At 36.8% G+C, this 18,877-nt stretch overlaps 3 protein-coding genes across 3 annotated transcripts; all 3 read left to right on the forward strand.

Moving 5' to 3' along the window:
* The first annotated feature begins 600 nt into the window (after positions 1–600).
* LOC105685562 lies at positions 601–9,437 on the forward strand. The gene is made up of 4 exons (XM_048651604.1): positions 601–2,169; positions 6,147–6,684; positions 8,529–8,740; positions 9,268–9,437. Exons 2-4 carry the CDS (start codon positions 6,402–6,404, stop codon positions 9,298–9,300), a joined length of 528 nt encoding a protein of 175 aa, XP_048507561.1. The 5' UTR covers positions 601–2,169; positions 6,147–6,401; the 3' UTR covers positions 9,301–9,437.
* Positions 9,438–9,753: 316 nt separating this feature from the next.
* Positions 9,754–12,939, forward strand: LOC105685292 (RNA polymerase II degradation factor 1-like). The gene is made up of 7 exons (XM_048651805.1): positions 9,754–9,828; positions 9,964–11,154; positions 11,440–11,538; positions 11,862–12,199; positions 12,291–12,452; positions 12,568–12,838; positions 12,919–12,939. Exons 1-7 carry the CDS (start codon positions 9,754–9,756, stop codon positions 12,937–12,939), a joined length of 2,157 nt encoding a protein of 718 aa, XP_048507762.1.
* Positions 12,940–14,068: 1,129 nt separating this feature from the next.
* LOC105685561 lies at positions 14,069–18,627 on the forward strand. The gene is made up of 3 exons (XM_012399787.3): positions 14,069–16,521; positions 17,066–17,275; positions 17,409–18,627. The coding sequence occupies exons 1-3, from the start codon at positions 16,417–16,419 to the stop codon at positions 17,493–17,495; spliced, it is 402 nt and encodes a 133-aa protein (XP_012255210.1). The 5' UTR covers positions 14,069–16,416; the 3' UTR covers positions 17,496–18,627.
* Positions 18,628–18,877: the final 250 nt, after the last annotated feature.

An 18,877-nucleotide genomic window follows, 5' to 3' on the forward strand; every position in this document is an offset into this window, starting at 1 on the left:
AAAGTGATCAGGATGGCCCAAGTGTCATTCAGGGCCCAAAATCGGCGGTGATGGCGTTGATAGGAAGCCAAACTGGAAATTCGGAATTTGCAACGGCGTTCCTCTCTGTGGACGCTCTTTCTCTGTAAACGACCACCATAAGAATTTTGACGCTCTGTACAACATTCAGAATGGAAGATTAGAGAAGGTACGCATTATTATTTTCAGAATATGACCTAGGTGGAGAGCCGCTTCAGGAATTGCTGAAGAATTTCAGAAAGAAAAAAACTTGACTTTGGCAAAGTCGCAGGTGAGGTCTTATCGCGTCGTTTCGTTCGACGTTATCCATCAGCATTAGCGCCGTACCTTGACAATATTAGCAGCTTTTTCTAATTTTCCTTTTCTGTTATTTTTGTTACTTTGGACGCGGAGAATAGACAGGTATCCTCGATGCTGTGGGTTTATAACGCGCATGTGTGTTTTTTGGTTGGTCATCCGACCGTATACCTACGAAGGGAAACGACGAATTACGACGTCGACGTCGACGTCGCGACGCTCGGGGAACTCTTGCGATGAGCGCTGCTGCCTTTTCCGAAGAGGCGAAGAGGCAGTGCTGAGGTAGTCGTTACAATGCCACCAACCCTGCTGACGCTCTCGACTGTGTCAAACCTCGAGGGTACATTACAACAACAATAATAATAATTAGCATAATCGTAATAATCATAATAGTAGTAATTACAAGTAATAGAAACATAATTATTGTGCACAGGTACACACGCATATACTTATAGATAGACACACATAGAACATCTTCGCCGCTTTCCAAGTAAAAGGAACTAAACATAAATACAATAACAAAATATTTAAAAAACAGAAGACATATAAAAAAGGTGAAAATAATAATAATAATATACGCAAATATCGAAAGGGAAGAAAATTTAACGCTAAACGACGCCGAGAACTTGGATAAAAATAATAAATATACATAAATAAATACGAAGAGAATCGGAAAATTTATACATGAGAAACGAAACACATAAAAAAACAAACGAGCTACAAAGCTAAATAGTCCAAAAGAATTAATCTTTTACACGGAGATATGTAATTACAATATTTGCAATTGAAAAAGAAAAATACATGATACATAAAATTGGTGACAAGAAATATCAATAAATATACATGTATACGTAATACACAACGTAAATAATAAATGAGATAGTTGAAATATAAGTGTGATGAAAAAGTGATTGATTATCATATGGTGTGATTATTACATATGATAATTTTGGTGGTGGCTAATAATAAATTATTCTGCAGTGTATATAATATGGTATATAATATATTTATTCAGTGAGATTTATTTTATTATCACAACGTATAGAACGAAAAAGAGAATTTAATATCGAAGAATCGTGGTATAGGAATAACAAGTGTATGTTTATATTAAAAACGAATGTATAATATGTTGTCTATAAAAAGAATAATAATAACAACAACAAATTCGTGAAATAAACCAAAAAAAGAAAATAAATTAATAAAACCAAAAACAAATAAAAGAAATCCAAAGAACCAAAATTCGAAAATTAAGAAATAATTATAAATAATAACTAAATTCACTCTAAAAGTCAGGTGGATGAAATTATTATTATATTATTATAATTATTGCTATAGCTCGTTGTGAATATCATACCAATAGAGGATGAGGATATTTATTAATGAAAAAACGAAACACACAAAAAAGAAAAACAAAAAATACTCAAAATAATGATGACAACAATAATGATCATACCAAATAACAAATAATTAATCAAACAATTTTCATGGGGTAATAACGAATATAAATATAACGAATGTATAAGTGTAACGAAATATAAAGCGAATATTAACGAAAATATATACCTAAAAAGAGTGAAACAAAAAGGAAAGGAGAGAAGTGTGGCAGAGAGCAGCTGCTGCACCTGCGCAAGAAACCAAAATCGCCGAGATATATATCTGCATTATATATCAACTTTACCTGCTACGCCACCTACATATATGAATATTGAATAGGGGGATAAGGATTTATAAGTAAAATCGAGATTACATTATACATAAAAAGAAGAAATTCCTCAAAATTGGAAAATCAATCAACAGCAGTCGCATACAACGAGAAAACTCGAACTCACGATCCTCTATCACAGCATATAGATGGTACGCCTTATTTATTTTTCGTTTTTTATTTCTGTCTTTTTTCAATTATTTATTAATTTATTTATTTGATGGTATCGTTTAATGGTTCAATTTGGGTGGTATGTGCATGTGATCGTTTACGGAGCTGTAGTTATTGGAATATTGTTTTTTTCCTCCTGACATTTTTTTAAATAATTTTTCTGTTCTCTTTTTGTTCAGCTAAAAGAAGCTTTTGAAATAAATACGGAAATGAACTCGATGACTTCCGAGATAGAAATATGATGAAATTCCTCTTAAATGAAAAAACCAAAGCTGATTTATATTTGCGTATAATAAGGTTGGTTGGTTTATTTTTTTTACTTTAATGATATCAAGTTATATTCTATCCTCTTGGAGGCACTTAAAATTTTGTGATCGACATCCGGTAGATTTGAGATTTTTTAAAATCCCTGGATTCAAGGGTCTATTTACAATTACTATTTAATGATCCTAACCTAACCCAGAGGAGAAGAAAAAACCTACCCCAAATACCTCTTTGGGAGGGATAGATATTTTTTGTTTGTTTGGTATCAGATCTGATGAAGAATATCGTAAGTCAACTTAAAGTTGAGCTGAATAAAAGAACAACTGGAATCAGAAGCATGCATGCGCTTTTTTTCATTTATTGTTCAAAGAATTGTTCGTTCTGTTCGTGCTTGTTGGCTTCGGAACTAGTAATTGTGAATCATGATTCTATTTCCTTGACACCTCCCGGAAAGCTAAAGAAGAATACTAACTATAATACAACTCTGCAATAACCTCATATAATATTTCATTCTTAAAAATCGTAAATGAAAGACGTCATCTTTTTTAAAAAAGAATATTTTATTTACTATTCGTTGGAACAATTCCGCCCTGAAAATGTCTGTTTTAAGTAATTTCAGAATCCTATGATAATCCAGTGATGATGATGATGATGATGATGATGATATTCGGGGGAAATTCTGTTTAATTCCTAAATGTCCGTTTGAAGTGATTCCATTCCAAGTGATAAATTACGATGTCTGTTTTGATGCTGATGATGATGGTGATACCGTACAATAGTACTTGAATATATTTCGTCTAAATCAGCGGTTTTATGGTTTGTGCGGTAGAAAACGTGTTCTGCAGAGGTGGCCCGTATAATTCCTCTTCAGAACCAGCAGCAAACTGCCTATTTATAAAACGGTTTCGAACCCGCCGCGCCGCTGCTTCTCGACTTCGCGTGGCTAGCTGATGGCCCAGTGCGGAGCAGAGCGGAGCCAGGAGTCCGTTCTTCGGTTATGGCAGAAGAGAGCGAGAACGAGAGTTCGCCCTAACCCCAACCAAAAAGCGAGTAAGCGAGTAAGCATCGTGAAGCACAAGCTCAAGTTTGATAGTGTTGTTGGTTGGGGGACGTGAAACCAACACCAGTTTCATGCCTACAGGGTGGTACAAAAAAGATGAAAAGAAAAAAGAATCTACATTACCGAGAGGCGAACGATTCGGCAGAGTTTCCAAAAATTCTTAATTTCTTTACTCGAGGCTGACGTTCTAAGGGTAGCTTTGACGGTACAGAATTTGGAGGTATAATTTAGTACCTTTGGGGTAGAAATTTGTAAAATAATCGTAATAGCTGCCGGTGGGTATTCAAACGTCAGATTCAGACGTAGTTAGAAAAAAATCTCGTCACCGGTGAGTTCAAGCTGAGGAAGCTACATAGATTCAGAAAACGATAAAGTAAAGGTCTGTTCATGACTGTTGAAATGATCAAATTACACGGAATATTTATCGGTATCACCACCTGTCGTTATCGTGGCAAAGACTTTTTGAAAACCTTCGCTTCGAGCGTTCGTTTTTTGGCCAGAGATATCGACAAATATGCGAACGACAGAGGGATGCTCTATTTTTCTATTTTGCTGAATGAAAAATTCATCAACGCGTACAGCTTTTATTGAAATTTTAAAAGGGATCAATTAGTTGTTTTTTATCAGGCATTTATTTACTTATTTATTTTTATTGCCCACCCTATATACCTGTATCCTCATGCAGGTTCTGATTCTGAAAGACCACGCGAACAATTCTCCTCCACTACCAAAGGGTAAAAATAGAAACATCGCTTAGCTCTCTGCTGATGCTGCCGCTAGAAGTTATATACTAATCTGAGGTACCAGAAAGCGAACCAAACATCTCGAGGGATTATGGCCTCCTCATGATTTCAACCTGAATATCCGTGTAGAAGATGTTTTACCGATTATGTTGGACTCTGGTAACACCGTCGACAGATTTTTCTCATTCTTCACTTCTCACAGTCTTTTCACTCTTCGCTCCTTCGTTAGTTCGATTTCGCTTTTCCATCTGTTCCCTTTCCTGCTTCAGCTTTGAAAATTGTGTAGTTTAATTATAATTATTTTTCTTTTTCTTGTTTCTTCAGTGTTTCAGATTCTATTCAGCTTCGTTTTCTTCTTTATCCCTAAATCGTTTGGCCTGCAGCACATTCTTCGCAACCACTTCTGCGCTGAAAATTTACTCTCTGTGTCGGGCACCGTATTCAGGGTGTTCGAAATTAATGGCGATGAATAACTTGCAATAATTTGAATTCTGAAAAGAACGATTCACTATGACTAACGGTCATCGTTTCCTTCTGAATCACCGGAAGCAGAATTAATCTAACGTGTGTACGAGTACAATCGTACTCGAATATAGGAATAGAAGAAATACAATCCTCTTTCGCTCCGTCATCATCATCATCATCATCATCATATATTACAATAGGATATCCCAGTTTTTCAGTGATTCTTGTACAACATAAAGTGAGTCAACATTTCCAAATGGACCAAAAATAACGCAAGGGTTTTCCAACTCCGAATCACTCGATAACTTTTCTGGGAGTTTGATGTATTTTATCGAACACCCGAATGAATTCGATAAAAATTCTTCGACATCAATCGTCACGGTCGTCTGTGGAGTCCATTTTCTTATACATATGGTTTATTTTTCATTTTAATTTCCCAAGAATTTTTTTGGCTCTCCATCGGCCACGTGGCCCTAACGTGCAGGCAACCGGACATCGGATATATAAAAACAAAAAAACCATTTTCTTTTTTTATTTCCAACGTTTCGCCCACCGGGCGCGTCACTACGCCAAAACCAAATTCGACGCCTGCGAAACGGTCGGGTCGACGTCGTCGTCATTCGTCGCCAATTATTATTCGCACACTTTTCAAATGCTTAAAATATTCCTGCCCTTTTTAAATACACCCCGTTGTATAAAAATATAATTACCCGTATACCTCGTTACGGTTTCATTGCGCAAATTGTAGAATTATTTAAAAAAAAAAATTGAAATACATATTTCATCGACATCGTCACGAGCATCGCGTTATTTGGGTGTACGGTTTTCGGTTTTTTTTACAGAAAAAATTCCCATCGAAATTTCCTCTCAAATCTTGTCCGCAGCCGATCGATGACATTTTAAATTTTCACCGATCATGCGATCCGGTCAGGATATCGCGGGCGTATCTGGGGTAATTTCCTTCGTTTTTTCATTAATTTTGAGTAAGTTGCCGGGCGAGACGCGGGTAAAGCTCGTCGAGGATCAGAGGCAACATTCCTAGCAGATCACGGATGCTTATAGAAGCGTTACGTAACATGCGTATACGTACCGTGGCGGCAGCGGTACTCGGAAAGCTTGCGGGTTGCTCACGTCTTGTCTCGTCTGGTCTCGTCTCGTTTCATTTAGTTCAATCTTCTCTCTCTCCCTCTCTCTTTGCAGATTTTAAAGCATCGTTATACCAAGAGAAACGTTGAAATCGTTAAGAATTAGGGAAAATCTCCTTTCGCCGTTCATTTCTCCTCGAAGATTATACAGGGGCTGCCCAAAGTTTTTTTCATTCTCTTTCCACCCTCCGTTTGTCTCATGGGTCAATGAGAACAGAATATGACATTGAATCGATATTCTTACATTATTTATTTAATTTTTCCATTCTTTTTGTTCATAGATCATCGGAAATTGTAACGTCGACTTAACGAGAGGGATGGTGGAATGCGTGGGGCGGATGAAAGTCGTCGATATTTGACGAGGATAGAAAAAAATCGTCCTGAAATAATCCACCCCCCCAGAAGATAGAAAAATAACAACAAAAAATATTGTCGAGAAAAATTGAGAAAACAAAAGGGGGGAAAACAAAAAAAAAATCGGCCATACCAAATTTTTTTATAAAATATAATGCAGCAGCCCCAGGGTGGGACTCCAAATGGACCACCCAATGGAGTTGCGGGTGGGGCCCAAATGCCTGCGGTGGCTACAGGCCTTGGAACCAACCAAACTGGAGCCACTGGAACTACGTCAGTTGGCCAAAATCGGGCACAAGTTAACGGGGGAAGATTCGATTTCGACGACGGTGGTACTTATTGCGGAGGATGGGAAGATGGAAAAGCACATGGGCACGGAGTTTGCACCGGACCCAAGGGACAGGGTGCTTACTCTGGAAGCTGGCACTACGGATTTGAAGTTTCTGGCGTGTACACCTGGCCAAGGTGAGCTCGATGAAATCACTCTCTTATTTTTCTCGTCTTCCGAAATATTAATACCTGATTTCCCTCTTTCGTTTCTTTTCTCTTCTTTTTCAAATCAGTGAAACCACTAGACGCTGATTTTCCCATTTTTTTTTTTTTCTAGCTGTGTGCAAAAATGAATAAGAATGAATGTGGAATGGCTATAAAAAATTGAAACTATCTCGGAAACGTAATAATTAATTGGAGGGATTTGGAGTTGCTCTAATTTCGAATCTGATCCATCGAATAGGGCAGTCGAAATGGCGGTAAGAAATTGAAAAATCTATCACACTAGGTAAAAATGAACGCCGATTTTTACCTCACAAATCGCTCTCTTCGTTTTCAATTAAAAATTTCTGTCAACGCACAATTTGATCCGGACGAAATACTCGGCAGAAAAATCTTCCATCCGTAGGATTTTGGTGACGACTGCGGCGGCAGGACCTTGACCCAGATTATCCCTGGGGATGGAAATTACCGTTCCTCTGGAACTAGGGCGACGGGTACAAGGACGTTGAACGTCCCGGTGGCCAGGGCTGTTTCCCGAATCCCTCACACCCCGCGCCTACACCCAACTATCGTTGGGATATGAAATCCCTTCTGCATTAATTTAAAGTCCTGTGGGACTACGGATACTGAATTTAAACCTTCCACCGGGATCTCGGGCTATTTTTACCGGAAATTTAAAATTACATATCCTGAATTATTCCTCGACTCACATCAGTCGTGAAGATTTGTACAATTATTTTTTCAAATTTTTCTTCTCGACTTTCTTTCGCCTTTCAAATCGAGTTTTTAATATTCAAGCCCGACAAAGAACAACAATTTTTGACAATCGACAACAAGCGAGGGTGAAAGACGACCAGAAAAACTGGTTTTATTAACTTTGCGATAAATAAATAAATACACGCATGGGTATGACGTGTACATACATTTAATGTGAGGTGTATCGGAACACAATGTTTCCTAGAAATACACGTCGGTTTGAGGGACGGGAGCTGCTTGGTTCTGGTGCCGTTGGTGATGATGCGATTCCAAAAATAATCTAGTCATTCGTTACATCTGGGGTACCGCGCGATGCCGCAGTCGACGAAAGAATTTCAAACCCAGATAAATATCTATATATACATACATACATATTTAAATATATATAAATCGTACACCTCTTAACACAGATATTATGTATCCGCCAAATCATCGTCATTAGGCTCGAAATTCATTGGATTCACATCACGAACCACCCTCGTCAGGTTCGGCTTTTTATTCCTCGTCATTTTCCTCGTTCGTTCCCCGGTTATTTGATATAAGAATTTTTTTTTGCTCTCGCCTATGCGAGGTCATTCGTCGCCAAAATGTCTAATTTCACCCTAGTCGGATAAGGTACACGTTTTATACGATGAGATAGCTATATCGATAATTTATATGTGTAAGAATATGCGTATGTGTTACACCCGCACGCGTGCTTCAAATAACTAACCTGCCGCTTCGTATTATGAGTATGTGTACCACATCGCACACATACCCATATACTTGAGATTATTAGTATGGAATGAAACGAAACGCACGGATGACGCAGATCTAGATGCGATTATATCTCGAGATGCACGCATATGTTATACGTATATAGCATTAAATATTCGTACAGGACGATTAAAGAAATAAGGAAAAAGAGAAAGCGAATATAAAATTATCCGTTCGAATCAACCCTCAACTGCGCTGCAATGGGTTCAATTAAAAAGTATAATGTAGATATTGCCGTGTTTTCGTCGAATATTTCCTCAGATTGTTCGATAACTGTTTTTATTTATTTATTTTTTTATTCGCAGCGGTTCGGCCTACGAAGGACAATGGCAGAACGGAAAACGTCATGGGCTTGGTATGGAGACACGTGGCCGTTGGCTCTACAGAGGGGAATGGACGCAAGGTTTTAAGGGTCGTTACGGAGTTAGACAATCGACTACGTCGACCGCCAGGTACGAGGGCACCTGGGCTAGCGGACTCCACGATGGATATGGATCGGAAACATACGCCGATAGTGGTGAGAATCTAATTTCACCGATAAAAGTTAAACGAAATCCCGAGGGAATTGGAATGAACGAGAAATGGTAATTTAAAAAATTGATGTCTTTTGTGTTGGCCCAAATTTACTGCAACCAATTTCCAGATTTCTCATACTCTGCCGTCAGAGCTGTAAAATGAAAACGTATACTTTTAGAATTATTGGTACAGATTTCAAATCCCGCGGAATAAAGCCAGAAAAGGCGATTTAACTTACAAACTGGGAATGGGGGATGATATGGGGCGGGGTGACGAGGAGAGAAGTAGAGGAGGGTCGGAAATCAATGCGACCTTGACTACACGATGCCGCCAGCAACTCTGACGCCGCGACAGGACGTCGCGACTATCCCGAATACCTTCTAATCCTCCCGAACTGCCTGGAAGTTCTCTAAAATTTGATCGATTTTATTCGTAACTTTTCTGCAGAAAATACCTGAACCCGAGCAATAGAAACAAGGACATGGGCATTCCTTTTCTTTATTCTAACCATTTTCATTTATTCCCTAGGGACTTATCAGGGCCAATGGCACCGGGGGATGAGACACGGATACGGCATACGAGCGAGCGCACCTTTTGGACTTGCTTCACATTATAAACCACCTAAGCAAGTTAGGGCGTCCCTGACATCCCTAAGGAGTGCGGCAGATGGAGGAGCTGCGCCACCGGCTCCTACACCGGAACCTACGGACAGAAGGGACAGAAGAGTCGATGACAGCAGAGGAGGTTTTGTCCTAAAAGCTAGAAGCGACGATCCACCGGCTAGACGGAAAAGTCTCACCGAAAAATCGGGACTCAAAAAAGGAATTTTATCGGTAGGTAATTCTCTTTTGGGACTGTCGGGTATTGCGGGAGAATAGCGTGACCTGTTCGCCCTTTTCTCTCACGTTCGTTTCTTCGAAGGGACTCAAAATAAGAAAACAGAGGAGCACCGGTGACCTTGAAAAACGGGGTACAGGAGGAAGTATCAGAAGTAATGCAAGCTCCGCGTCATGGATGTCGACGGAAAGCTCGCAAAGTCAAGCTTCCGCTTCCGTTCATACCGACAGCAACGCGTCCTTCGTCATCGAGGTAAGGTATTATTATCTGATCTTTTTGTTTTGATCATACTCCTCAGTCTGCCCGGCCACTCCGAAGCACTTTTTCGACTTTTGGAAACTTACTCTGATTCCGTCATTTGAACGAACGACTTTTTTGTTGATCTAGGACGAGCAAATGGACGCTTCGGTTACCGAGACTTACCTCGGCGAGTGGAAAAACGACCGTAGAACTGGTTTTGGAATATCAGAAAGAAGCGACGGTCTTCGATACGAAGGTGAATGGTTCAACAACCGGAAATATGGTTACGGAGTAACGACTTTCAGAGACGGTAGCAAGGAGGAAGGGAAATACAAGAACAACGTTCTGATAACGAGTCAAAAGAAGAAGCACCTGTTCTTGATACGTTCTGCGAAATTTCGAGAGCGAATAGAGGCCGCTGTAAATGCCGCCCAACGTGCCAGTAAAATAGCCTTGCAAAAAGCCGACATTGCGATATCGAGAACGGCGACTGCTAGAGGAAAGGCCGAGCTGGCTGATATTGCTGCTGAACATGCCAGGGAGGATTCGGACATTGCCCAACACACCGCTAGACAATTTGCTCCTGATTTCCGACAACCGGGACTCGAGAGATTGAGAAATCGTGAGATACCAAAATATGTTCCACCCCCGCAAGACGCCACCCCAGGAAAAAGCATTTTACATAAAAATACGGGTCTTCAGGAACAAAATTTGCAGGAAAATGCCAGTCAGACTCAGAGTCCGTCCCAAGGATCGCCCATCGGCAAACAAAGTTTAGAAAATCAACAAATTAACCCCATCGGTCCGAGTCAAAGTCTGACTCAATCGATCACGCAATCTATGAGAAGAGCTAGTATGAAGCCAGCGCAAAATCAGATCAATCAGAACAGTCAAATTAGCAACAACAGTACCGTTTCGAATCAACAATCTCAATCATCCGCTTATCATCCGACTCAAAGTTATAATAATATGGCCACGGTTCAACAAAATCAGTATCAACAACCAGCGGTACAGACCGCAGGTTACTCTCATTCGGTAAATGCGTACAACACTCAGGTGAATAATACTAGCCAATTGACGTCGTCGTCATCGTCGCAAAATCAATTTCAAACAAATTATGGACAAAGTCATCAATCCGCGACTGGTTATGGGAGTGCTCAAGTTCAGGGACAGTTCTCGCAACATAATAACGCTGGTAATAATCAGTTGTTACAAAACCAACCGCCATATGCTATGCTGAATCAGCAGGATCAGGCCTCCGAACAATATCAGGTTTATCACCAATCGCAAGGATACAATCAAAATCAGTATCAGCAACAAAGTTTTCAGAATCAACAGGTAACCGAGCCCAATGTAACTTTTTGACTGTCTTTTCTTTGGCTTTACATTCCGTTTGATGGATCAGAGAAGGGTAGAACAGATATTCTGTGAAACGATTTTACGGAATATTTTCAAACGGCCATTTCGAAACCCCATTTTTCAAAGATTTGCGATTATTTGAACTTTGTCTACTATCCAAGTCAAATTTTTCAACAATTGAATACTACTTTTTTGATAAAATGCCCAACCGAACGTTTATCTAGTAATTCAAGCCGTGCAAATTTTTGGAATTTTGTATTCTAGATATTATTGCCTATAAATTCTACTAGTACTCCGGTCATTTTCGGTCCCATGACGCAACCACAAATGAATCAATTTGGAGCTCAACTTTACACAGGACTTGTAAGCCTATAATATAGTATACCTGGGTCTGAATTGCATTTCGACTGTGCACCTCATACCCTTCGTTATTTGGTTTTTATTCTTTTACTTTCCTCACCCCACAAATCTCGATGTCAGTGTAGCACATGAATAAGAAAAACGACCTCAATAACGCGCTGTGATGAATTATACCACATACCGGTTTTTTTTAAATCTATAACCGTTGTCGTTTCCCATGTTAAAATTTTTTGTGGTTCATGATTTAAAATTCTTGTCATGCTATTAGAATGAAAATGTATGCGCAAATTACTTTATGTATTATTGAATTGAAAATTATTTTGCAGTCGCCTACGATGCAACAACAACCAATGAATAATCAAATGGTAAACCAAATGAACCAGATGAATCAAATCAACAACCATAGTCAGAGTCAAAATCAATATAACATATTGCCTAATTATGGAGTACAACAACCACAAGGCGGTGTTGGTGGAAATCAGCAACTGATGCAGCAACAACAATATCAACATGACGCTTCAGGTGGTAGTAGCGAACAAATGATGTTTATGCAACAACAACAAAGAGGAGCTCCCAATTCGACTAGTATACGAAGAAACAGTAGGGTACTGAATCCTCAGGACAGACCTGGGGGACAAGGAATAGGACAGGCATTAAGCGATAGGTAATTATTGCTATACTTATCTGATTTATGAAAAGGTTTTGTAATGGAAACAGTACGATAATGTTATTTTCTTTCTTATTCTTATTCTCAGACTTGACCATTACAAACGACCTCCTAGCAGAGATAGTTCCGTAGATCGATACGCGAAAGCACATTCAAGACTCACAGGTTCGAGACAGCCCTCGGTTGACAAAACGACTGTTATAACACCGACAAATTCTCCTGGCATGGCGACGCAAGAATCGATCGACAGGTGAAGTTTATAGATTTGAAAATATTTCATCTCGTTATTGACCAAAATGACCTGAAGTGAAGAACTGCGAACATAATTTTTCCTTTTTTTCCTTCTTCTTTCTCTTACCTTCTAGATCTGCGAGGGGAGGAAGCACTTTCAGATCCGCAACGCCTCTCAACGGTTCAGCAGTTGGAAGTGGGGCAGCAACCCCGGTGTATACCGTTCCCACGTCTAGTCAGTTCGAGAACGCTTTGATACGAAATCGAGGCCTGGGGCAGGATATCCTCCCCAGTCCTGGACAACCGAAAAGAACGGAAAGCCTTTACGTCAGTCCTGGTCCTCGAGGATCAGTTCCATCGTCAGGTGGCGGAGGTGGGGGAGGCGGGGGAGGAGGAGGACCAAAGGTGAGTGTTTTTTTTCGGTTTTTTTGGTTCTTGAGTGTTTGATTTTACCATTTTTCGTTCTAAACTGTGCATTTTCTTAGCATAAAAACCACCATACCTAGTGAAAATTGATTATCCTCGTAAAATTTAGGAAGTATATTATTAAAATTTCAATAGTACTATAAAGATCAATTTTCGAATATTATTATTCTATTTTCTCTCTATATCTTCTTTTGTTATCGTCCTCATAATAATGTATAATTATACTTAATTACTCACTTACTGTCACCCATCCTACTATTGCATTATTCAATTAGATAAATCTATACATATATTATCTGCTTGATTATCCTCATAGATCGATTAGATATAATTTTGCCTCTCTGTCAAAACTATTTTCATACCTTTGTCTGCTCTACAACGAAATTTCGTCCTTGGCCCCCTTGAAAACTTTTAATTAATACACATACTCCCTATATAATACATATATCTCAATCGTTTTACATGCCTGTATAGAAAAAAAGAAAGCAAAAACAGACTCAAACATTTAGGGATGATTAGATAAAATTAACAATAGGAATTGCGTATCCCGATCCTGATATCCGCTTTATTATCTTCCATGACGTCCATCTCTTCAAATCATCGATAAATATTCATATTCATTATTTTGTTTTTTTGGTTACTTGTTTGTCTGTTTGTTTTTATGCCCGTGCGCCTCGATGAGAAAGGTGTTATAATTCGATCAAATTTTTCTATCATTCATTTTTTAATTCTCGTTTTCTTTCAATAATCATGTTTTCTTGTTGTCGATGCGCTTTATTCTTTACCATCTCTTTACTGGCTAAATGAATAATGAAATGTTTTATAACATTATTATATACCTATACACGATACATTTATATGCAATATAATAATATCTCTTCTTGTAACTCTATGTGACATTTATTTTTTCTCTTTTTTCTTTTGGGTTTTCCTTTTTTCCGACCCTCCATTCTGTTCTTCTTATTTTCGGTTTTCTTTTTCTTCCCTTATTTTCTGTTTTTTTTTTTGTGGGTTTTTTCTTTTTGTGTTGTATTTCTGTGCATGCCGTACGCGAATCCCAGGAATTGCGGAATCGGAAAAAGGTACCCCGCGCCTACTCCTTCTCCGCCACCAACACCTGCACCATCACCGTCGCCGCCGCAACCAGAAACGGGCGCGCAACCCTCTGATCAGTATAAGTATTTGATTAATACAATAATGATAATAAATAACAATAATAATGATAATAAATAATGAAAAGGTTAAACCATACATACGTATAGGTATACGACTTCTGTTATTACAAGTACAATATGTATTTATCGATACATGATGTGCGCATAGGTACATAAATTGATTTATTTATTTATTTATTTTTTTTCATTCAATATGGCGAGGTGCATGACGTTGATGTAGCGCATAAAACCAAATTATAATTTAAATGAAAAGTAAAAATACAAAGAAAAAAGAAAATTATAAAACATGATAAAGGTATTTCTAAGTCGTCGAATAGAGCAAAAAAACGAAACCAAAAAATAAGAAAAAAAACCAAAGAAACAAACAAGAACAAACTCAATATAGAAAAACATCTAATAACAGAAGACAGCTTGTTATTATTATTATATTATTTTTTTAAACCAATTTTTTTTTCTAATTTTCTATTTTCAATTCGTGTATATGGTGTAAATATGTATATGCATACATGGTTACTATGTATTAGGAAATTCTGAAGCATAATAGGTTCATACAGGCATGTATAGCTGTTAGTATGGTTGTTGCCATGAAAGTCATCATCATTATCATCATTATTAATATCTGTATTTTCTTCATCTCCGCCATCTCCTTTTTCTTCTTCTTCTTTCGTCTCTTACTATTGCTGTTGCTATTGTATCCTGCCAGTCTATATGCGCATGCATAATTAGATTATTATACATACCTCTACGTGTATATAATTAATATAAATATCATCAGCTGATACTCTATTAGTTTTTTTATTACGATGATGATGGTGATGATGATGGAGGTTCACCGTTCGATACCAGTACCTAATTTCCGACTGACGAATTCCGATGACATTTTCATTAGTTATTGTTAGTCTAGTTGTGATAAATAATTCATGATATACGTTATTATTTTTTTATTATTATTCAAAAGACCACATGAGATGAGAACAATAATTAATTGCCATATACTACATACTATGTGATATACCACATTAGATATAATAGCTCGATTATTCATAAATGTGATTATCAATAGTTCCTCAAAGAATAATGAAATAACTATATATATAAATATGAGAACGAAACATACACACAGATGTACTTAATTGTACGTACTAAAAATGTAGCAATAGGTACACAGATAAATGTGCTCTGTACGCTTAATTATTTTTTTCTCATCTTCAAAAAATGAGCTTAATTAACATTACGGTGTATGTATGTTTATTTTATTATACATGATCGTACGTAATACAGAAAGAAAATGGAAATCAATAACGATGATTATAACTTGCTTGTTCGATAACTGTTCTCTCTGTTTGTTTTTTTTTAATCTTTTTCTTGTAATACCGCTTTGGTTTTTTATTCTTGATTTTGGATTTTAATTGTTCCTATTATGATTATGATTATTATTATTATTATTGGCAATATTGTAAAACGAAATGGTTGTGCGATGCGGTGCGGCGGGGACGGATAATCGTTTAAATGATTGTTATATGTTTTATTAATTTTTTTATATTTGATTTAATTAGAATTTATCTACGTCTAGTTGCGAGGGTCACGTTGCGTTTTGTCGATACGGATTATGAATTGCTAGAAATATACATAAAATGGAACATATTAAGTGCGTGTAAGTGAAAGCTTTATGAGTTTGTATACGTACAGTTTACCTATATGTCGGCGATCGAGAGTTATTTCAGTTTAAAAATATAGTGGGGGGATATTTGAGTCTATTTTCGTAGACCCCGGGCATGCAGGGGCGGTCAGTTTGCGGACAGGAGAGGAGGCTGACTTCTTACAAGAGCTAAAGAGCGCCACGTATTTCTCACCGTCGTTTTGAGAGATGAGAAAAAAAAAGCGCAAGTAAAAAAGAAGAAGCCAACAAGAGAAAATAAGGGAATAAAATAAAATAAAATAAAATAAAACCCCGATTAAACTTGAAACGCGAGAGAGGGACGGACAGTGCTTACACCCTGGCATTTTTTGCTCTTTTTCGTGTGCCTCTTCTTGTTTTCCGGGGATGTATTTATTCTATTGCTAAATCGGGATCGTGCAGTTGGTATTTTTTTTATTTTTTTTTGTCTCGTGGGATATAACGATTCTTATAACATTTATAATAAAAATCGTAATAATAACATTTACAAAAATGAAGGGGTGAAGATAATGTGAGCTTTCATTGAAACATCCGTGTTTTGAAAGACGTATTTTTTATCTTTTTTTTTTTTTTTCTTTTAGTTCGTTTCTTGATAAAATATCTAAAATTTGTGCAGTGTATCTAAAACTTAAGTAAAATTTTGAAGGCAAAAAATAGCGTGCAACAGATAAAATTAACGCCAATTGTATAATACCGACATCATCATGCTCTGGTCAGACCCAGACGAAGAAGAGGAAGCTCTTTTGTGCAGCCCTGCGCTGATGGCACGAAGAGCTTCGGAATCGTGGATAGTCGCTCCTCCTGTTGAGGTATCAAAAATGGAATTTGAAAAAATTTAAGATCTCGAGATTCGCGATACCTGAATTAAGCCCTCTATTTTATTCCGCGATCGCGCACGCGTCTTGTTCGCTTATTTTACCTCTGTTCTTCAATTTCACCATTTTTTCGTTCCTTTGAGTCTTTATTTTATTCATTTATTTATTTTTTTTTGTTTTCTCAGGAACGTATTTTTGTTTTCAATCTTCCATCCATTTCCCAGCCTCGAACTGCTTGATAATTAGCGTTTAGAAATGTCCGGATTTTTTTCTTCTGCTCTGCAGCTGACCTTATACTTAAGAATAGGAATTAATATTTACATAAGTATACTCATACTGTACGCCTATAGCAGCATGATGTTTGGATTGCCGTAATACATTATATACAATTCCGTAAATTGTCACGATGGTGATGACGATAATGATGATTATTATTATTATTGTTCCTGGTTTCTAAATAAATTTTTCTGAAACATACGAATATTTATGTACAGATATATGTATATTCCTTTATTTTCTTATATTATTATTAAATCAGGCGATGCCGGTGACAGCGATGCCCCTGCAACGTAAAAAATCATTACCCGATGTAGCACAGCCCATACAGCTATCGGCAAGTTCGCCGTTGTCAAGAGAAGAAGTTAGCGTTTTGAGCAGCGCACGTAGAGAGGAAATAAGAAGGCAAATTGACGAGGGGGAGAGATTGAGGGCGAACCCTTTCCTTTACCTTGTCAGTCCGCAGGTCAAAGTATGTTTCATGAGAATAAAATTAGAAAAAAGCAAAATTGAAGAAAAAACAAAAAAAAAAAATCAGTACTTTGCAGAATTTAAAATTTTGCCAATTACATTTTTTAACTGATGTAATTTTTTTGGTTTTTCAGGACTGGTTTTCCCGACAGCAGCTCGTTATGCTGGTACTTTTCATCAACATATCTCTCGCCCTTATGTTTTTCAAATTATTAACGTAGCAGGCCGAAGAAATTCGGATTAACAAAACCTTTCCTACGCCGAACCTTGTGGTCTGCCTCGCTCCTCGACTGTAGCAGGAGCAGAGTAATATAATTCACTGATCGTATACAACGGAAGTGATATCCACGAAAACGATATTAATAATAATAAGACAAAAGAAGAAAATTGAGAGAATTTTTATCAAAATGAAGTGAAGAAAAAAATCAACTCGATTTGAAATAACTGAAAAATAAAAATTGAGAGATAAAAGTTCATCGTAAGAAGAGCAGAAATGAAAGAAAATAGAAAATGAACTCTATACATGAATGACGATGATTAGATTAACATACGAACACACATATATATACATACCCATATGTATATTATTAGGTAAATACAATATAAATCATTCTCTGATGTTTTATCATTATACTATTTTTACACTGACTATATAGGAATATATCTATACATGTATTTTAATGAATATACAAGTATCACCATCTATAATGATAAGCATGCAAAAGGGAATAATAAAAAAGGGGAGATATCTCAGATTGCAGAAAGAGTAAGGAAAATATAGAAAGAATAAACGGGCGCCAAAAAAATTAATAATCGTAATACTAATAATAATAATAATGATGATGATGATGATGATAATAATCGCAATAATAATAATAATAATACCAACGTTAACAAAATTTACATGACGCACAAATTTCATTATGAGAACCAAAAATTAAATTAATCGTTGTTTTGTTTTCCTTTTGTTTCTTCTCATTATTATTTGATCTTTCATTTTGTTATTATTATTTATTGTAATTGTCGTCAGCTGTATTATTACTGCTGTCCTTATTAATGTTACTTTTTCTATTGTTATAATTATCATCATTATTATTGTTGTTGTTCTTATTATTGTTATTATTATCATTATCAATAATTACGTCGTGTGCCTTGTACAGCCTTTCGACCGCGTAGAGTGAAAAGAAGAAACATCTTAAGAAAACTTAATTATTATAATTAACAGAACAATTTTTCTACATTCATGATGATAATAATATATGGTAGTGATAATAAGCATCGCTATTGTATGTTCATAATGATTGTATTTTATTTACAATTAGTATAAATAAATTATTATACATATATAATATATTCAAATGCGTATAGGTATTTCCTAATACATGATCGTTGTTGTTGTATTTGTTGTTATTATCATTATTACTATTACTATTATTATTATTGTTACTACTGTTATCCCTATTTTTGTTTTCCAATTCGAATCCTTACATATATATGTATATATATATATATATTAATGTCGCGATGCCTTTTCACATAAAAATATTATATTTAACATTCATGCTATAAATACGTACACGTATATGTATACATGATACTTTAT

The sequence above is a fragment of the Athalia rosae genome, chromosome 3 (assembly GCF_917208135.1).
Source record: "Athalia rosae chromosome 3, iyAthRosa1.1, whole genome shotgun sequence".
Taxonomy (NCBI): domain Eukaryota; kingdom Metazoa; phylum Arthropoda; class Insecta; order Hymenoptera; family Athaliidae; genus Athalia; species Athalia rosae.